The sequence below is a fragment of the Brassica napus genome, chromosome A7, assembly GCF_020379485.1.
Source record: "Brassica napus cultivar Da-Ae chromosome A7, Da-Ae, whole genome shotgun sequence".
NCBI lineage: Eukaryota > Viridiplantae > Streptophyta > Magnoliopsida > Brassicales > Brassicaceae > Brassica > Brassica napus.
Genome location: NC_063440.1, coordinates 21,588,346 through 21,609,319, shown reverse-complemented (window position 1 = coordinate 21,609,319; position 20,974 = coordinate 21,588,346). Strand labels below are relative to the sequence as shown.

At 36.6% G+C, this 20,974-nt stretch overlaps 3 protein-coding genes and 1 non-coding gene across 5 annotated transcripts; 2 read left to right on the top strand and 2 right to left on the bottom strand.

Moving 5' to 3' along the window:
* Window positions 1–135: 135 nt before the first annotated feature.
* Window positions 136–1,932, top strand: LOC106353835 (ninja-family protein AFP1). 2 transcript variants are annotated; one of them, XM_022689046.2, is made up of 3 exons: window positions 136–282; window positions 499–1,194; window positions 1,419–1,932. In XM_022689046.2, the coding sequence occupies exons 2-3, from the start codon at window positions 510–512 to the stop codon at window positions 1,775–1,777; spliced, it is 1,044 nt and encodes a 347-aa protein (XP_022544767.2). In that variant the 5' UTR covers window positions 136–282; window positions 499–509; the 3' UTR covers window positions 1,778–1,932. The 2 variants fall into 2 exon arrangements, with proteins under 2 accessions (XP_022544767.2, XP_013649098.2); XM_013793644.3 differs by lacking the exon at window positions 136–282 and having other exon boundaries at window positions 318–1,194.
* Window positions 1,933–3,733: 1,801 nt separating this feature from the next.
* On the top strand, window positions 3,734–3,807 carry TRNAN-GUU. The gene has a single exon. It is a non-coding gene; the product is annotated as a tRNA-Asn (tRNA).
* Window positions 3,808–4,571: 764 nt separating this feature from the next.
* On the bottom strand, window positions 4,572–12,097 carry LOC106353834 (PLASMODESMATA CALLOSE-BINDING PROTEIN 4). The gene is made up of 4 exons (XM_013793643.2): window positions 11,842–12,097; window positions 5,604–5,843; window positions 5,483–5,510; window positions 4,572–5,117 (listed from the first exon to the last, which is right to left on the bottom strand). Exons 1-4 carry the CDS (start codon window positions 11,891–11,893, stop codon window positions 4,781–4,783), a joined length of 657 nt encoding a protein of 218 aa, XP_013649097.1. The 5' UTR covers window positions 11,894–12,097; the 3' UTR covers window positions 4,572–4,780.
* Window positions 12,098–16,006: 3,909 nt separating this feature from the next.
* Window positions 16,007–19,948, bottom strand: LOC106353833 (probable WRKY transcription factor 57). The gene is made up of 4 exons (XM_013793642.3): window positions 19,349–19,948; window positions 18,278–18,421; window positions 17,753–18,123; window positions 16,007–16,325 (listed from the first exon to the last, which is right to left on the bottom strand). Exons 1-3 carry the CDS (start codon window positions 19,702–19,704, stop codon window positions 17,754–17,756), a joined length of 870 nt encoding a protein of 289 aa, XP_013649096.2. The 5' UTR covers window positions 19,705–19,948; the 3' UTR covers window positions 16,007–16,325; window position 17,753.
* Window positions 19,949–20,974: the final 1,026 nt, after the last annotated feature.

Genomic DNA, 20,974 nt, shown 5'->3' with positions numbered 1-20,974 from the left:
TTAATTCACAACTACATTTTTATTGAATTGACTAAATTATTTTTGGTACATAAGAATCAACATTAATTTGATTTAATAGTTAATTTAGTGTATTTAAAATGGTTCACTTGTTAGGAAAAATAGATAACTTTAACAAATTAAAAAAAAATAGTTTTAGTTGTTTAAAAATTAAGAGTATTGTTCGGCATTTTTGAGAGACTCTTATTGATTTATACTCCTAAGCAGAAAACAGACAAAAGAAAAATTATTACAGGGAATTTGATGGTACTTTGAGCTGAACAGGTAATTATGAAGTGAAATGGAAGTGAATATTCAGTGTTCTCTGTCTCTGTCTCATCCGTTGAATATGTAAAATACTCATTTAGGGAAACAAATTAAAGACAAACCTGGAAACTTTTCTTTCTCTGAGATATTGGATATGGATTTGATCAAAATCTAATCTTTCTTTTGTTACTCCGACCACTGTTACATCACCTCTCTCTCTCTCTCTCTCTGCAGTTTCTCCTATCATGGCGGAAGCTAACAAGACGAGTAGAGAAATCGCACGAAGCAATAGTTGTGTGTTCCCAAGAGATCTGCTTCAGAGATTCATCTCTAACTCAGCCGAAGGTGAAGATGGTGGTGATCAAGAGGAAGAAGATGATGAAGAGATCGAGCTGAATCTGGGGTTGTCTCTCGGCGGGAGATTCGGAGTTGACAGGAGCAGTAAGCTCGTGAGATCCTCCTCTGTTGTAGTGACGATGCCTCTCTTCCGGGAGCCGGAGACGACGAAGCCTGCGGAGACATCGGTGGCGATGGCGAGACGCACGGGCTTGACGAGAACGACGTCGTTGCCGGCGGAGTCGGAGGAAGAGTGGCGGAAGAGGAAAGAGATGCAGACTCTGAGGAGAATGGCTGCTAAGAGAAGGAGAAGCGAGAAGCTTCGCACCGGCGGTGGAAACAGCACCAAGTCAACCGAAGCTAATAATAATCCGGGAGAAGCCGCCACCACCTCGAGGCGGCGAGGTAGACCGTCGTCGGGGCTGCCACGGTGGTCAGCGACGGCGGCTAACAGTGGTGGACTTTTACGGCAACATAGCGCTGGTCATGAGTCACTACATGGCTCCCTTGAGTCCCAAGGCGGCGGCGGCGGCGGCGGCGGTGGTGTCGGAAGCTCTTCAAGTGTCTCCGAGATGGAAACCAAATCGAATCAAGGTGTACTATTCTTATCATCATTACACAAAGCTTTAAACTTTGTTAAAACTTGAGTTTAAAGCAAACGGATAAATCAATCTGAAATTATTACACAAACACAAAAGTTAGTTTTCACCTTGTCGGAACCTGAAAGGTCATTTGCTTAGTTATGACAGATTTAAACTTACTAAACACTTCTTTTTGGTAATGTTACTAAGAAGTAGTAATGGTTTGATTCATTACAGCATCTAGTGAAGAAGCAAGAAGCTTACCGACAACACAACAACAACAGGAAGCGATAGCAAAGCCGAACACTACTCGGCTTAGAAGATTGAGTTCAGTGGACATGAAGATAGAGCCACCACAAGGGAAAGGGAAAAACGAGATGCCATGTGTGTTCACCAAGGGAGATGGACCTAACGGGAAGAGAGTTGATGGGATTCTTTATAGATACGGTAATGGAGAAGAAGTGAGGATCATGTGTGTCTGCCATGGTGACTTCTTGTCTCCTGCTGACTTCGTTAAACATGCTGGTGGTCCTCATGTAGATCATCCTCTTAGGCACATTGTTGTCAACACTTCGTCTCCTTCTAATCTCTTATAGAACCCCCTTCCTAACCCTCCCTCTCCTCATTTGATCCCTTTATTTTAAGACCAGAGCGTAGAGAAGATGTTTTTAAGAGGTTTAGATCAGGACAACATATGTATGTTTTGTCTGAATCTGGTGATTTCCCAATATTTGAGAGTTTTATATTTGTATTTTTACTACTTTATAAAGAGGAGAAGCAAAAAAACACACTTTCTTCTTTATCGACGGTGCATTTTGAGTGCTAAATGCAGAACCTCAACCAGATCGTCTTGAAGACTCAACATGACAATGTGAGAAGAGGAAGAAGAATCTAGAGCTCGCTCATCCAATATCAGCTCCAAGACACGGCAAGTCATTGCATATTCTTGGAGCAACATAACTTAATGTTCCAGCCACCCTGTTGTGTGTGACATCAGATAAGATCTCTGTTTCGCTTGCGTGGTAACCATTTAAATGAGATTCAGATGCCCTTGAAACCTCCCAACAGAGTCTTTTGCCAGAACACAATGTTTTGAAGACACCTTGGCTTTGTTGTGTCGAAGCGAAACCACCATGAGTCCATGACCGATGAGCAGTTTGAGTTGCTTCCCTCTTGAGACTCATGAGCTTCCTCAGCTCGATACCATGATTCCATGAACAGCATTGTCCGTTCTGTCAAGTTTTTTTTTATCGTCGTCTTTAGGAGGGAAGGTCCCACTCCAAGTCACTGTTTTAGAGAGAAAGAGAGGTCTCCACTGATCCACATGGCTGCTTCTTTGTTTGACCAGCCGGGCTAAGTGTAGGACCTACCTTCTTTTCATTGGTCCACGATTACAATCCTAAAACGTTGTCAGGGTTTTTAAGTAACTCGACATGTATCTGCGTCATTTTGACGTTTTATTTTACGTCAGAAGAAACAAGGCCCAAATGTTTTTTTAGTATTTATTTCAAAAATATACTAAAAAATAACCCCTATGTTGCGTAATATTATTTTCTCTGCTTAGCAGAAGATCTTTCTTAGTTACCTTAAATTTGAAAGACGCAAAAATGCAAGCCATAAGCTGGACTGACGAAAGTTTGGTAGCGCATAGACTAGACGATTAGTCTTAGGTATAGAAGATTCGGTTCTTGTGGATATTTTGGAAAGACCAAAGGCGTGACCATCTTTTAAGGTTGAAAGTACATTGTTAACATTTTGAGGAATATCCCAAACTGGAAAGTCATGCTTGAAATGAAGGAGACTAACAAAGAAGTTTATCTCATTGCCAAGAGTGCCTCCTCAACACATTTTGGGCAATCCTACGTGGCTGCAGGTCATTCGGGATGGCTTCAGAGGCGGTTTGATAGTGAGAAAGTGGGATCCTTTGCCTAGTCTTTTGAGGTGTGGAGAAGGTGGAAGTTTTTGTTCAGGCCTTTTTATCGTTGAAATATGTATTGGGGTTTATTCAATTCTTGTTTGGGTATGCAGGAATGTTTGATCCATGTAACAAACCAGTTTAATTTAGCTTATATTATTATACCTTTGGGGAAAAAAATATTATTTCTCTGCTTCATCTGACTTGAAAATAACAGAAAACCAAATTGTTTGATTCTTTTTTTCTTTTGGTAACTGCTTTCAATAAGCAAGAAATATGTACTCTCTCTTTATATTTTTGTAGTCCCTTTACCTGAAGGGAAAAACAAAAGAGTTGGAAGTAATCTAAACTGAAGTTTAAGAAGAGAAAGGAAAGCAACAAATCATTCATGAGATCTTTTGGACTCTGCCTTTTGTTGTTTTTCACTTCCTCTAGTTTTGGGGGGTTCGAGGCGGCGATAGTGACCGTGTGAGGGTGGCTGGTTTGCAGGAGAAGAGAAAATGTTTGAAGAAAGAGTAAATTTTCTGAACATTTCTGCTGAAGCTGTGATCATTCTCTGGTTTGAGAGAGACCACATACCGCCATATTGAATTTGGGTCTGAGGTTTAACAATAGAAACAATATCATTAACAAACAAGCTGGAATAGCTCAGTTGGTTAGAGCGTGTGGCTGTTAACCACAAGGTCGGAGGTTCGACCCCTCCTTCTAGCGTTTTGTTTTATTTTGTTGAAGAAATCACTCTATAAAGCCCAAATTCATTCTTTGATGTATTATAAATTTATAATACCTTTTCTTTCAAAATTATCATACATTTTATTTTAGCTTTAACTAAGAAGGCGTCGTTCATACTAGGTTTAACCTAGTAGGTTAGTAAATTTTTTAGTTTTTACATGTTTTTCAAGTAGTAATTGGAGAAACCACTTATAATAAGATATGATATGTAACTTGAGAAACCACCTAAAGTTACGACGTTAAGAAAAACCTTTGTCTATATGAGTTGAGCCTGACTGAGGAAGGTGTAACACAGACTAGAGATAGAAAAAAAAGAGATGCATGCAAAATATTCTGTTGCTAATAATCAAAAGTAGCTTTAAGAATCAGCTTGAAATTGAGGGGATGGAAAGAGATTGGTATCAGATTCTTTGGCCAGTACTAGCCGCACCCGATTCCCCAACTCGTCTCCATAAACACTAACTTTCAAACAAAAGAATCCAAAAGATTCTGAAAGTATTCAACTCCCATTTTTAATATAGGATTAGGATCAATTTTTGGGAGACCAAAAGTTAATTAAGTAGTCTCCATATTCTGTATGAAAACCTTATAGCCGCAATCATTACGTTAACACTTTACATCTCTTGTTTTTTATAATTCAAGTCCTAAATGACAAAGTTACACATTCTTTAGTCATTTGTAAGTTGTAACCAGCAATTTATATGCCAAGTTGATAACGGAGGTGCGTATTAAAAGATGAAAGATTCAAAGAAAAAGAAAAGATAAAAATAATAGAAAAGAGCATCTCATCCTCCGGATTTACAAAAATAAAGAAAAAGCTCTTGGTGAACATCCCCAAATTACTAGCTAATAACAAAGACGAGTTAAAAAAAAAGATGTAGCAGTTCTAAACCGTTGGCAAAATCTCAGTCCATCCATTACAACCAAACCGTGTGTCCTGAGATGATGTTTTCTAAACCACAAGCCCAATAGCTGCACCGGCTAGTAACAAGAACACCGAGTTTGTTCGGACTGATATCTTCTCTCCACCGCTCGGATCTAGCCCACCGCTCCCGGTCGGTCCAAGAGTAGTGCCCGGGAACACAGAAGATGAAGATGAAGTTGGCATCCCGTTGGTGGGCGTTCCTGAAGTTGGCATACCAGTGGAAGTGGAAGGAGTCCCGGTGTTGGGCATTCCGGTGGTTGGAGTCCCGGTGGACGGAGTACCTGTGGATGGGAACCCACTGGTTGGTGTCCCGGTGGTTGGGGTCCCTGTGGTTGGTGTCCCAGTGGAAGGGGTCCCACTAGAGCTGCAAAGTAGCGACCAAAAGAAACATGAGTGATGATGATCTATTAAGGGATAATTAATGATGTATTAAGAGATTTAACCGATAATACACATCTGGATCATGTGAATGATTGTCTGTGTTTTCATGTGCTTTTTGATTTTTAGTAAAGTTGAAATGAACACATATGATACATTCTTATCATGATACCTTGTCTATTCGTTTGGTTTTAAATCACTATCATTGTGTCACCACAAAAATCAAATTAAAAAAAGTAATTTAAATTAAAGTTGGTTAGTCTGTAGTAAAGAAGCAGAGTACCAAATCTATCTACACATAAATCATCTTAAGACAAGGAACAAGAATGAATAAAGACAAACAAAACATACCTGGAACCAGTTAAACAGCTTGACGCCGCTGCAGTAAAAAAAACAGAGTAAATCATTACAACAAAAAAAATATAGATTTGATACTATAAGCACAGTGGGTTATGTAATAAAGATGGATTACTTGAGGGAGGGGAGCTAGAGATGATGGCCGCGCCGTTAAAGTCACAGGTGGCGCCGGAGGAAGCTTTCTTTTGGTAGTAACTGTTGACGGCGACGTCACAGTGGGCTTTGACGGTGTTAGGCTGGTAACAAGCACCGTTTTGCTGGATCTGTGTACAGTCAGCTCCTGCTCCACATGCGTAGTCTATTGCCTTCTGAAGCACTTGCTCGTTCCCGTCTTTGCACACACAGTACGCCGCATCTTTTCCAAACAAAAAAAATAAAATCAAGAACATTACAACTTAAAACCCAGAAAACAAACCAGATTTGAATAGCGAACATTATGGTTAAAATAAAAGGATTGTTGAACTGAAGAGGAGATGGAGCTTGTACAATAATAGGGCAAGCTCTAGAAGATGTCTAGAAGAGTTCAATCAAGCTTCAGAAGTGTTCTGAAGTAGTTATCTTGTGAGGTTAAGTCTAGGAAAGACTTATACTGATCATATGAAGGCTTTGGAGGAGTTAGAGAGAAGATGGAAGTATGGTGCAAAGATAGGGCGTTGTAAGGGTCAACCTTAGAAGGAAGTTAGATGAAGGCATAGGGCGAGTGTACGGACCTCAAGGCCGTACAGCGTCCGTACAACCTATCCAGTTCGGCCATCATCCGGATCAGCCTTGCCCAAGTTGTGCAATGTGTGGGCGCGACTTAGTTTGAATCATGTGACCGTTGGAGACTCTTGGAGGCAAGGGAAGATTCAAATGGATAAGGTGAGCTGTTGGTATGAGCTGGAAAGGTAAAGGTGCTTTACCTTTACAGCCTTGACTCATCCTATCCATTCAATTCAAATGAAGCAATCTAAGCCCTTTACATTGGATCAAGTCGCCAGCTAAGAACCAGAACATCAAGACCAGTCTTCTCTCATCCTTACCATCCATTCTATCTTGTATTTACAGCCTTAGGATCTAGGTTTATGATCTAAGTTGTAAAGCTCATATAAAAGCTTAGTATGGTCGTTTGTAAACAGGTTAAGTGAGTAAAGGGGGGAAACCCTTCTCCTTCATGTTCTATGAAAGTCTGTTCTTGATACTAAGTCTCTAATCTATTCTCTAAGTCTCTCAGTCTCTTTAATCTCGTTACCTAGTCTCTTTCATACTCTAAATCTCTCCCCATACTCATAAGTCTCAAATCTGTTCACATAAACTCTCCTAAACACTTTCTCACACACACCTTGAGTAAATCCTTATAAAATCTCATGGTATCAGAGCCAGGTTCATCAGAACCTGGTATCTAACTTCCGCAAAGCTCAAGCCCACTTCCATGGCTGTTTGAAGCAAAGAAGAAGCTCTTTGGTCCAGCCAACGTTTGTTCATCTTCAGGAGGAAGATAAACACATCCGAGGTGCCTTAGAAGCTGTATGTGCTCTATTCTGACTTATCAAGCTCGACCTGAAGAAAGGAGACCCTGAAGAACAAAGCCTTGAAGCGGTTTGACAACACTCTTCAAGAGCTAGATTCATGAGTCTTAGTGGTGGTTCAAGAAGAAAGGTGACAGCTTTCTACTTGGTACTGGTTTTGGCGACTTGAAAGGGAGGAAAGGAGGTGTCTCAGCCATGGTGGGTTCAAGAGGATGGTTCATGGAAGAAGAAGGGGTGTGATATGACACCAGGAGCTCAACATCTGGTCATGAACCATGGAGATTCAAGGAACTAGCAAAAGTTCCTTGGCTGTAAGCTGGATCTCTTTCCCTCTTTATTAAAAGCTTGAGTATAGAAATGTTGAGGTGGTGTGATGATTGATGTGTTGTGTAATCCCGGATCTAATGATGCTTGTCAGGAAGTTAGTAGACGTCTAAACCTGCTTGTGTTTCATGAAATGAATCCGCTGGCTGTCTTACATTGAAGCATTAGATTCATGTCTAAGTGCTGAGTAAAGAAGCTCTTAAGAGTGCCTAAGTAACTTGTCTTGAATCTGTTAGGATCTTGCTTGTACTTAGAGAGTTAGCTTGCAAAGAATAGAACTTGATAATGCCTTGTGTCTATCTGTTGCATTGCTTGTGATAGTAGGAATCAAACTTGATTATATATTAATCAAGATTTGACATCAATACTATTGAAAATGGTTAAATGCTTAATGACAGCTCTGAATAAACTTGTCTTGTTAGGATGATAGATTATATTATCTAATCATGCTTGCTTTCATGAGTTAAAAACTGATTAGGATTAATGCATACTGCCTTGGTGCTGCCTTGTATTATTGCATTTAGATTAAAATCTAAACTGCATATTAAGGAGTGTTTAAAATTGCCTAAATACTTTGACTTGAATCTGATAAGGTCTTGCTTAGTATTTAGAGAATGGTTGCTTGCATAGATAAGAACTTGACATTGTCTTGATTCTATCTAATGTTATAAAGCTTGAGACATTGGTGATCAAACTTGATGAAGTCAAGGATTGATCCCAATGCAATTGTGTCTTATCTTGGCTAGAGTTTGAGTGATGTTTCAGGTTCACAAAAGGTGTTCCTAAGTCATCATCAAATCCGAGTTGAAAGAGAAAGTATGATGCCCATTGTGTGTACAATGGAGAGGTGTTACAAGAAAGGGAGAAGCACAGATGGTTGTAAAACTCACTGGTGCTCTTCTTCTTAACATTGCAAGTACCAGAAGAAGAAGCCAACCGGGTCTAGGCAGTGGCGTGCCTATTCAAGAGGGTGCTCAAACTAAGACAGAGCACTCTTGGCTGTGTGAAGAAGAAGGCTACTCTATCAAGGCGGCTTCTATTGTGAGGTGATTGAAGAAGTAGCTGAAGCATCCACAAGCATTCCATCATGGTGGTGACTTCAGAAGGGTGATTGCAATAAGAGAAGAAGAAGAAGTAAGGATTCAAGTGGTAACTTTGAGAACCACTCCTCATCATTTTAACCAAGGGAGTAAACCTAATCTCATCTATTTTAATATGTCTTGATAGGTTTATCTCCTGATTATACTATGTGCTTTCCCTAATGCCATTAAGAATTTATAGCTTCTAGTAGAATGTCTAGGCTAATTGCACTGAAATTGTTTTGCTGCTGCATTGTCTTATTGATAGTAAGTAATGTCTAGAGTCCCAGAATCTCATGGTCTGTTATTGCATTGTCTTGGATGTTGTCATAGCTTGAATCATCCTGAATGTGTTGTAGAATTGAGTAGAATGTCTCTGCTGCTTGCATCATGATTGATAAGCCATTTTGCATACATAAGCATATCTCATAGTGTCTAAGTTCAATCCTATTGTTATCTGATGCTATTGCCTATGTTTAATCCATCAATGAAAGTCTTGCATCAATTAGAAATTGTCTAAGTTGTTTGCATCATTGGTTTTGATTGAAACTGTTGTGCATAGCCTTAATATTGCTCATGGATTGAACCTGTTGCATTCATATAGCTAAAGCTTTAAGATTGTGCATTCATGTAATAATGCATTTAAAAATGAGCCTAAATTGCAAATGTGCTGATAAGCTTGTATTGCATTTAGAGAACTTAAAAAAAAAAAATAGAACTTGCATTGTCATTGTTAAGAGATTGAAATCTACTTGTCTTGTCTCAGTCCAGTTCTGATTGTTGCTATGCCATAGTTAAATCCATCAGTGATGTCTTATAAGCATTTAGAAGTATGTCTAAGCTATTTGGATCATTGGCATTGATAAAACTAGTGAGCATAAGCATGAATTGAATCACTCTTGTCGCCTTGATTGCATAAGTATCATCTAGACTTGTGTTTCATTTGGGTTAAATCTATTTCATTCATATAGTGAGTATGTAACCTAATGCATTCAGTTATTGTTGCATTTAAAAAAAAAAACTGAATTGATTGTCTTTGCTTTATTGTGTTGATTGTCTAGCTTGTTTCAAGTATTATATATTATTGTGGCATTGGTGATCAAACAGGATAGATAATCTTGGTTTGATCTCAATGGGATGATCTGATCTTGCATTGAGTTGTGGTGGTGTTAGGTACACAAGGAATGGGATACATGTAACTCACCAACAACCAAGAATATAAAGACAAAGGTCTTGTGCCATTGCATATCATCACTAGGACATGTTAGTCCATAATCTACAGGAAGTGTAGTGTGATTGAGTATGCAATGAGAGATGGCCATTGCATAATACCATTGGACATATCTAGTCCTTAGTCTACAGGAAGTGTAGCATGGGTCATTATGCAATGAAAGGTGTGTCTTGTGAGACTCTCTATGGTGATTCAAACACCCTAGTTCCTGGTTAAGGAAGAGAGTAAACTCACAAGAAGAAAGCTATCATGAAAGATGATAGTTATTAGACCATGGAGATGCATAGGATCATCACAAGCTTAGCTCCTTCTGGTCTCGGTTCTAAGCTTGAGGGGGAGTCTTAATGCATATGATCCATGGTCAGTAACAAGTCTTTTGCAAAAGCTTCTACAAGGATCATCAACCGGACCAAGTCAGTGGCGTGTCTAGGCAAGAGGCTGTTCAGAGCAGCCTTGGCGAGTGAGGAGGAAGGCTCTCCATCAATGCGGCTTCAATGAGGGGTGATTGAGGAGAAGCTGATGAATCCATTCTGCCTTTCCAAGAAGTTGATGATGCCATGAAGATGATGCTTTGGCCGAGTTTGGAAACTCACAAAAACACAAGGGAAGTTCCCTTAGACTTTTAAAACTCTTTTCAATCTTTTTCATTCATCTTATTCATTACTTGTGCTTGAAAAGATACTTAAGATGATTATGATTGAATTGTGAGATTGTGTGCATCAAATGTGATGCAGGATATTCATTTTCTTGTCTTTGATAGGTACTGATGCACCTTTGGGATAATGTATCAGGTACCATTGCTTGAGCCTCACTAAAGATGTTCCTGGTCAGTTCCTAGCTTCTCTAAGATGGCTGAGAAGTCTGTTGAGAGGGGGAGATCCAAACCAGTTCTATGAAGAGGGCAAGCCGTGTGTGAAGTGTTGATCAGCCTCACTAGTGTTTCAAAGATGATCTGGTCGTGTCCTAGCTTCTCTAAGATGGCTATGAAGTCAGTTGAGAGGGGGAGACTTCAAACCGGTTCCATGAAGAGGTGAAGCTGAAGTGTGAAGTGTGAAGTGTGCGCAAAGCTGTGAAGAGTTGCTGCACCTGTTAGGCCGTGATCCAGAGCTTCTTGTGTCCAACCACATTGGTTCTAAGGCACAAGAGCTCACTGGCCAATCCCTAGGCTTTGGAGAGCTCTACTCTTTTTCCCTTGCAAGGTTTTGTCCCAATGGGTTTTCCTTGTAAGGTTTTTAATGAGGGAGACTCTTCAGAGTTCCAAGCTTGGCTTAGGATCTCCTAAAGTCAAGCTTGAGGGGGAGTGTTGAACTGAAGAGGAGATGGAGCTTGTACAATAATAGGGCAAGCTCTAGAAGATGTCTAGAAGAGTTCAATCAAGCTTCAGAAGTGTTCTGAAGTAGTTATCTTGTGAGGTTAAGTCTAGGAAAGACTTATACTGATCATATGAAGGCTTTGGAGGAGTTAGAGAGAAGATGGAAGTATGGTGCAAAGATAGGGCGTTGTAAGGGTCAACCTTAGAAGGAAGTTAGATGAAGGCATAGGGCGAGTGTACGGACCTCAAGGCCGTACAGCGTCCGTACAACCTATCCAGTTCGGCCATCATCCGGATCAGCCTTGCCCAAGTTGTGCAATGTGTGGGCGCGACTTAGTTTGAATCATGTGACCGTTGGAGACTCTTGGAGGCAAGGGAAGATTCAAATGGATAAGGTGAGCTGTTGGTATGAGCTGGAAAGGTAAAGGTGCTTTACCTTTACAGCCTTGACTCATCCTATCCATTCAATTCAAATGAAGCAATCTAAGCCCTTTACATTGGATCAAGTCGCCAGCTAAGAACCAGAACATCAAGACCAGTCTTCTCTCATCCTTACCATCCATTCTATCTTGTATTTACAGCCTTAGGATCTAGGTTTATGATCTAAGTTGTAAAGCTCATATAAAAGCTTAGTATGGTCGTTTGTAAACAGGTTAAGTGAGTAAAGGGGGGAAACCCTTCTCCTTCATGTTCTATGAAAGTCTGTTCTTGATACTAAGTCTCTAATCTATTCTCTAAGTCTCTCAGTCTCTTTAATCTCGTTACCTAGTCTCTTTCATACTCTAAATCTCTCCCCATACTCATAAGTCTCAAATCTGTTCACATAAACTCTCCTAAACACTTTCTCACACACACCTTGAGTAAATCCTTATAAAATCTCAAGGATATTAAGGTCTTACTTGAATAGGCAATCATGGAGATAATCAGACACAAAGGAAGTAGTACCGACATGACTTTGTTGATTTGTAGAGATCTCTTGCGGTTGAGAGTGAATTACAAAGGAACAAAAGGCTCAGATAGAACTTGTTTATGAGGTAGTGTGTGTCTTTGAGAGAGAGAGAGAGAGTTCTAGACAATAAAGGCAAGTGTGGCGGTGTGGTGTTGATATATAATTATAGACATCACCATTGTCCAACACTTTCTTTTTTATTTGTTTTCTTAAACATCATTAACCAAAAATATAAAACAACAGTCTGGTAAGTTTTCACACATTGCAAGTAAGTCATTTTTCTCTTTTGCAAATAAGTAATTTTTCTTCAATGAACAAAAGTGTAAGTGAAATCGATGAGTGACTGATGGTAAAAAGTTTAAATTGCAGTGGAGGAATAAAAATTTAAAAGCATTGTTGTCTTCTAGTGTAGTGTAGTGTTGTGTTTGTGAAAACTATTCGGGGGCACCGAAAGATTATAGTAAAAGGGGACCATACCTCTTTTTTTATTTATCAATTTTGCCAACTCGATTTACGTAGCTCAGATAAGTTCTCTTGGAACGCCTTTCTTTGTAGTTAAACTCATTTATTTAGAAACGGTCAAAGTTACGTAGGAGCGTTATGTAAGAACTAAAACTTGTTTTAAACTACTTTGTGATTAAAAAAACTACTTTTTTCTTTACGAAACTACACGTACAAATTCAATTCATCCACTCTTACCGGAATTTAGACTACATTTCTTAAATAACACATTTTAAGGAAAAAAAAAGTTTCATCGAAGACGAGACCCAAAAATTTAAGAAGACGAGACCTAACGGTAACAAAAAGAGAGAGGAAAAAAAGAAACTCAGAGAATTGGGACTGAGCCATGTGCTTAAGACAATCTTTGCCGATGCTACAACACGTGTGATGTGCCACACACAACAGTACAACACACATTTGCACACGAAAGTGTTGCCGTTTTATTTCTTTTATTATTTTCCTATTTTTAAAAGTAATTTTCTACTTGTATGTTTGTGCGGGTATTCTTGTAAGGAGAGCTGTTGTAAGTCGGTGCCTCAGCTTTTCAAAGACATTATTTATCAAAAATGAAATTCAATATCAAACAATTTCCCAACGTTGGTTGCTTTGGGTTGTCATATACTCCCAAACCCATGGAAACTTTGTTGGGCCTTAAGTTTTTGTAATATATGTGCCTTTCAAGGTTATTTGTGGTTTACTGTGTGATCCACAGACCTTGTTCTATTCTTTTATTTTTGGTCAACGACCTTGTTCTATTCTGTGGCTGTATAAGCATTGTAAACATGCGAATACATGTAAGCTCTTTTGATAGAAACTTTTTATGTATTTACACCGTATTTGAAGTTTTTTTTTTCCGTATTTGAAGTTTGATTATAAAATATGCACTTTTATAAATGTCAATTTATTGTGGGTTAGTATGGTGCACTTAGAGCATTTCCAAAAGGAATCTCTATTATAGAGTTTTACAAACTCTATATTTGAGGATTCAAGGTATTTTTCTCTAAAAATAAAATATCAAATTTAACTTCAAAATTATTTGTAATTTACATTATGCTCCTTATATTTGTCATAATTAATATAAATCCATAAAACTTCTATAGATAACTAGCACATATATAAAAATATTATAGTAATATTAACTAATAAAATCTTACACTCAAATATAAAATTACAAATAGAAATACATAATTAAATATTAAAATACAAGAAAATATCACATTATTACATAAAATTATTTGATTAATACTCTATTTTTGGTTACACAAAATTTGTTTGGACAATATTTTAGAAGTTGCGGAGAAAATTTATTAGACTATTAGTGTTGTTGCAATATTTTAATTTGTGTAATAATTATGTCTTCAACTACCTTCTTAATTTTTTTTATTAAGTTTCTTTTGTAATATTCTTGTTTTCTAATTCTACTTTTAAGATATTATAAATCTTATTTTGATTTAAAAAAAACTTTTATGTGTAAATTTTAAATTTATAAAAAAAAATTGAAATATATAAAATAAAAGTGTTTTAAAGATTAAAACTACGAATGAAAAAATATTGAAGAATAATAAATGTGATGTATAATTAATTATAAGGACCAAGATGCAAATAAAAAGATAAAACTTCAAATTTATAGTTTTGGATAGTGAAACTTCATATTTGAAGTTTTACTTCTTAAAACTCTAAATTATAATTAATTATAAGGACCAAGATGCAAATAAAAAGATAAAACTTCAAATTTATAGTTTTGGGTAGTGAAATTTCATATTTGAAGTTTCACTTCTTAAAACTCTAAATTTGAAGTTTTGAAGTTCTCTTTTTTAAATAAAACACTCAAAATTATAGAATTTTTTTTGGAGATACTCTTGATACTGCCAATTTCAAATTTGTTTTATCATAGTCAGTGGAGATCATTCTTCATAGAACAGTGTATCGCAGCAAAAGTTGTATATTGCATAAACGTACGTAGACAAGTATAAGGCTTAAAGAAAAATTTTAACAATTTTTACAAGTTACAACCGTATAATTATTTTAAATATATACTCAGAGCATCATTACTGATGATGAGCTTCTTCCCATAAATCTCTAGATATTAGTATAGTAATATATTAAAATAATTCGATTATATAACTAAAGTTTATTGATTAAAAATAATTCTATCAATGAAATTTTTTTATGTGGTCTATCTCTCACAGTTTTACGAAAGTTTTCAAATGAGATATTTTTTTACACTATCTTCTCTTATACTTTAAATTTTTATTTATCATTTTTATAAAAAAAACTATGATGAGAAATTGTTAATGTTTATGTTCTTAGACTCCACAAATCACCAATAGAAATGATATAACAAACAAGTAAACTCACAGTTGTCTACAGATTCACAAAAAGTGTAATAAAACTTTTCAGGTAGAATTTCTCATAAAAACTGATAATATTTATTAGGAAAATCTCTTTTTTTCTTATCAAATTATTAGGAAAATCTCTTTATACTTGAAAAAAATTGGTATAACTTTTTAAGCTTTTAAAAAAAAATTATTATTTTTATGAGATTTAATGGTGAGAGACTTGATGCATATATTTTTCCATCATGGTGGTTAGATAGAACTATTGTTTTTGTGGTATGCATGGTTTGGTCTTTAATTTGTGGTGTGGTTCTGGATCTTGACCAGGCTGGTTTTCCACACGTGCATCATCTACCACATCTAGATAGAGCGAAATTCTCATCGTCACCATGGAGCCTCTCTCGATACAGGCACCATACCATCATTCAAAGGATTGATACAACGATTCGGAACAGGATCGTCTCTCTTCACTATCATGGAAGGCATAAATAAGAAGGTTTGCTGATGAGACGTTGGTTTGAAATGTTTCCCAGTTGATTAATTTGCCGCCCAGTTTGTTTGAGTCACATTACATTTGTTTTTCATACGGCTTTTAAGATTTAATTATAGCTCTAGCTATATTGTTTTGTCATTTGTAAATGTCTATCATTTTCTGACTAATTAATAGACAATTTAATCAAAATATATATACTTCGGGCTGACGATATCAACATGATATATCCAATGTGACCAGGGGCGGATCTAAACATACTTTTAATTTAATTGGAGGCACTATTATAAATTTCAAGTTAAAGCAAATTACATAAATAAAATCAAAATGTTGAACAGATCACCTAAAGGAAAATAAATTTTAGTCGGGGCGCGTGACCCCGTTAGGAACAACATACGTCTGCTCCTGAATGTGCCTATGACTTCTTATTTTATTTAGTTGCCTTGGTTCTCTTTGTCGTCTTAATTTTGTGGATGATATGATCTTTTCGCAACCCAATCATAAGTAGTGTTACGGCTGAAATATTAATTTGTAGAGGTTTCTGTACAAAAAAATCTTGGATAGCCGAAATATTTTTTTTTATAATTGTAGTGAATTGTGGTGTCTCATATTTGACTCCAATTTGAATTGGGATAATTCAAGATATATTTAGAGTTGCAATCCTTTTTCTTTAACATAGATATGGATGCACTTGCAATCTGAAAAGGTGGTAAAAGTAATCTAATAATATCACCCTAAAGTACAAAGATAAAAGTCTAAAATGATTGTAAGAACTCAGAAAAGATTAGCAAAAGTATTATCCGAAAACCTCCATGTTTTCTTTTCTTAAAAATGCACATACATGCTCTACGTTGGCACATAAGTCAGTAGATATATTAAAGTTGAGTTACATCAAAATTATACTGTATACATTCATATATATGTACTATGTATAGACCTTACGACATTGCAATTTTAGCGGTGGTGAGACGCCTTTGATCAAAATTGAAATAATATAAAGAGATATATGCTTACAAGTTACAGCCCCTTGCGCCCGCATATCTCCACAATGAGTTAGCACCTCCTTAGCTTTTTTTTTTCAAGGTTATGATGATTTGCTGATGGTACCTGGGAGATTATATCCAACAAATGCAGACATGTTTATATGTCTCTTTCAAAATAATCAAATATGCAAGCACACATTCTCTATTTGACATTATGTGATATAATATATTCGTTTGGTTTACCAAAAAAATATATATTCGTTTATTTGTTATTGTGAATAATGTATAATTTTGTCATGTGGCTAATTTGTCTGACTTCTAAGAAATGTTCCAAGTCAATATTGTTAGTACTTAATAAAGGCTTTTACTCGTGGAGCTAAGATGCTCATTTAATTATTTTCTCCCTTTAACTTTCTTGGCTGTCTTTAGCTAAAACAGGAAGCATTTATTCCTGTGACCTAACACAGTACCCTCGAAACTTATACCATATATATGCGGCGCCTCATGCATACATGTACGCATACATGTACATAGAATAATGCTATGCACCCGGACATTTATTTATACATGCAATTAAGTTAATGTGAATACACAATATTAAGGGTTATATATAACTTATAAAAGGAGAGATTCAAGATCAGAGTGACATCGAGTGGAGTATCTAAGCTTGGTTATTAATATTTGTTGACATTTCTATAGTCATGCCGACCCATTTCAAGTTCAGCTCTACCTTATATAAGTAAGTCTATACCTATGCCTTTGAGCAAGAGGAGTAAGCACTATATAATATACCAGTGCTTGGCCCTAATTGAATCACTTCTAAATAATACTCCATCCGTTTCACAATACATGATATTTTAACTCTATGTACAAAGATTAATAAATTTATTTTTTTCTAAAAAATAGTTTTAAAAATATAATTTAAAAATCATTCAACCAATTACATAAATGATTACAATACCTAATTGACTACAAAGTTTCCAATAAAATTAAAAATAACATTAAAATATCAAAACATCGTCTATTATGAAACAACACAAATCTTCTAAAGCATCATGTATTGTGAAACGGACGAAGTAGTTAACATGTTTTATGTATATAAATATACAAATAGAGAGAGAGGCAACCAGCCATTTATTATATATGCATCATCCAACTTTTATGCGTTCTGAAAAGGGACTGGCCTACATATCTATCAAGTGATCTAAATTATTCGAAAAGAGAGATGATGGTGCATCATCAGTGATTAGACAAACACGTTATTGATTCTCATTTATATTCATCAGTACATCTACATCACTACAACAGCTAGATTTGCTTCTGTCAAAGCATGGGATATTTTTCCCACTTAAGATATCTCTTGATTTGGGTTTTGAGTTTCGGACTAGAAAAAGTAACCCTTTTATGCCTTTGTGGTCCATTAAAAGTTTTAAACCCTTGGGAACCAAAATAAATATCATTTTATCTATTTATAGAATTCACTTCTAATCCTATATAGATGAACATTAATTAACAAACTCAAATATATATATATATATATATGAGATTTACCTCAAGGATTGCGCATGGTTTGAGGTACAATATCACCAAGTAAACCTTCTTCTGGTTGATTAATAGACGACACTGCAACATGTCCGTCTTCAGTAGTAGATTGAGGTAATTGCAGTGAAGAAGTATTTTCACTGTGAAGTTGATGAAGGAGTTCTTGGTAATAATAAGGATTTAGCAATGGAGGAGGGAGATGATGATGGGATGTGAAATTATGAGGGTCGTGAGCTGGGAAGATTCCGCCTCGAGGGAATCCAACGGTTTGGTGGCAATGTTGTCCTTCGTATGTTGTGATCACTATCGATGGATCTTCAGATGATCGTTCCACTCTCTTCTTCACCGTGCATCTGCTGTTCGTGCATCTATAGTAGCTCCTACATATAAACAGCAATAAAAAAATGTTTGATGATCTCTGATGTACCATGTATATATATATGTAACTTTCCTTTTGCAGATAATATATATTACTAAAAGTCATTGGCTAGAGAAGTTAAGATAATGAGAAGAAAGTGATGATAGCTAGGAGACCTAGGGAATGAGCTATTCTTGACAGCTTTCTGTCCATATTTACGCCAACGATATCCATCTTCAAGATTATCTACATCACTCTTGGTCATGAATGCGAATCTTTGTTGCCTGATTCGCTTTTGCGCCTTCTTCTTCTCCTTCTTTCTAAAAAGAAACATCAAAAGATTATTAACATATCACCATGCTGCAGAAATTACAGAATAACTAATCAATCCGTCAAAAACAATGATACTGTAAAGCTAGCGCCACCACACTCCCAGTCAAACTACCACAAAAAAAGATTTTTTTGCTTTTAACTTGAATATTATATATCAACCCGGAACCGTGAATTAGGAATTTGATTACAAACCGACTCAAACAAAAACGACACAGAAAAAGATATTTAATAGTAATACTTTCATTAACTTCTTTTCCTTAAAGTTCTAGTAACTTTCATTGAACTAATCGTTTATTGAGTTTAAAACGCAGAATCATGAGCATCCATTTTACATTGCTATAACGATGTAAAATCATACTCATCTGCAATCATTTAGTTTTCGATCGTGGACTCCAAACCCTACATATCAGTTAGGGTAGTGATGTCCTCACAGTTTACGAGACATGAATTTTAAAATAATTCAGGGCTTTTCTTTAACACTTTGCTATGTATGCAAGTATTCGATAACATCATTAAAACGTGAGACACTTTTTGACCTAACATTAGTTTAATAAAAGCAAAGACGAGGAGGATGCAAAAAGGAGATGTAGAGTGCACGCTAACATCACATAGCCGCAATAGCGGCGCTGTGTTCATCATTATTTTTTCCTCTCTAAACTGTCACCGACGATTCATCTTACTGATGATGACTCTGCTTAATTATTTGTACGGACGAATCCATTTTCTAGCGGTGGCAACAATAATGAAGAAGAATTGTGTTTTTAATTCGTTTTGATGGCTTTGACCCTATGTTAAAAAACTCTCCCGACCACCACCACCACCAACATGTTGAGTAAATTACGATCGGACCCCTGAAAAAAAAACCCACGTGTTTCTCGTCTCATCCCTTATTTTGAAAAAGAAAAGAAACTCACGGTGTCTCCGGTGTTTTCGCGGCGGAGGCGGTTGAGTTTTCAGTTGGATCTTCGCTTGAGCTAGAGGTGGCGGTCGAAGGATTGTTGATGTTAGTTGAAACCTCTGTAACGGTAACAGAAGCGGCGGCTGATGAGGAACCGGAAGATGTTGGAATGGGCTGATCAGTCTTTGAGGTGGTGGTGGTGATGGAAGATGGGACACCGGCGGTTTGTGTAAAGCTAGAGGAAGCGTGGAGGTTCCAGGCGAACTCAGAGAGGATGGTGGAAGTGTCTCTGTAGAAGAAGTCAGAATCTGAAGCTGTGAGTTCTCTCCAAGCTGAGTCGTCGCTCAGATCGGGATCTTTAGGATCGTTCATGATACAATCTTGAGAGAGAAAAAAGAGAATGAAAGATAAAGTTAGGGTTTATTTGCGATTGGAAGAGAAAGAAAGCAAAAGAAAAGAGAAGAGTAGAACTTTTGAAGAATCCCGTTAAAGTGCTGTCAGTGTCTTATCAAACACCGATCAGACTCTGTCTTAAGAGATTTTTTTATTTTTAATTTGTTTTTGATATTGCCAAATTGCAAAAATAAATAATTCATGAGAGAGAGAGAGGAGTGAAAAAAGAGAAGAGAACATTGAGGAAAAAATGGTACGTCAACGTCAAGGGTCAAGTGAAGCGAACGGAACGGGAGGGGGAGAGAGAGAGAGAGATGATATATTTATTTAAGCTAGAGGTAGGTCACACAGCTACTTTCCCCTCCTAGATCGACGCCTCCTATTTTTGGACTCGGATTTGCATTTTTTGCTCACTTCCTTCGCAAAAAGATGAAACTTTACAATTTTACTTTGGGCTTCTCGTTTGGACATCTTCGTTTGGACATCTGGAAAATGCATCTAGATATCCTATCGAGATGCTATATCTGTGTTATTCGATTTTGTATTTCGTTTATGTATCCAGATTGAATCATCTGAATACAATTATGTTTGTTTGTTTCTTTTTTTTTTAACTTGCATCTGCATCGAAGTAGACTTGTTAATAAAATGATAAAAATAGATTTGTTTTACATTTTTTTTGCGGGAAAATAACGTTTTTACGATTTTGCTGGAAAATGTGTTTCTATGGTTTTGATGAGAAATAATGTTTTATGGTTTTGGCGAAACATACGTTTTTACAGTTTTGGCAGAAAACTGCATTTTTGCAGTTTTTGACAGAAAACTGCATTTTTGGAGTTTTTTGTTAAAAACTGTGTTTTTACAGTTTTTGACAGAACACTGTGTTTTTACAGTTTTTGACAGAACACTGTGTTTTTACGGTTTTGGCGGGATAGTGCGTTTTTGCAGATTTTACGAAAAATGCATTTTACCGTTTTTACGAAAAAGCGCATTTTTACAATTCTGACAAAAAGTGTGTTTTAACAAGTTTAGCCGAAAAGTGCATTTTTGCGATTTTGAAGAAAATATACGTTTTTGCAAGTTTGGGTGAAAAATGTATTTTTTGCAGTTTTGGCGGGAAATGTTTTTTTTTGTGGTTTTGCGGAAAAAATGTGTTTTTGACGAAAAAGTATGTTTTCAGGTTATGACGGTAAAATATTTTTTTCACCAGAAAATACTTTTTTGCAGTTTTGGCGAGAATACTTTTTGCGGT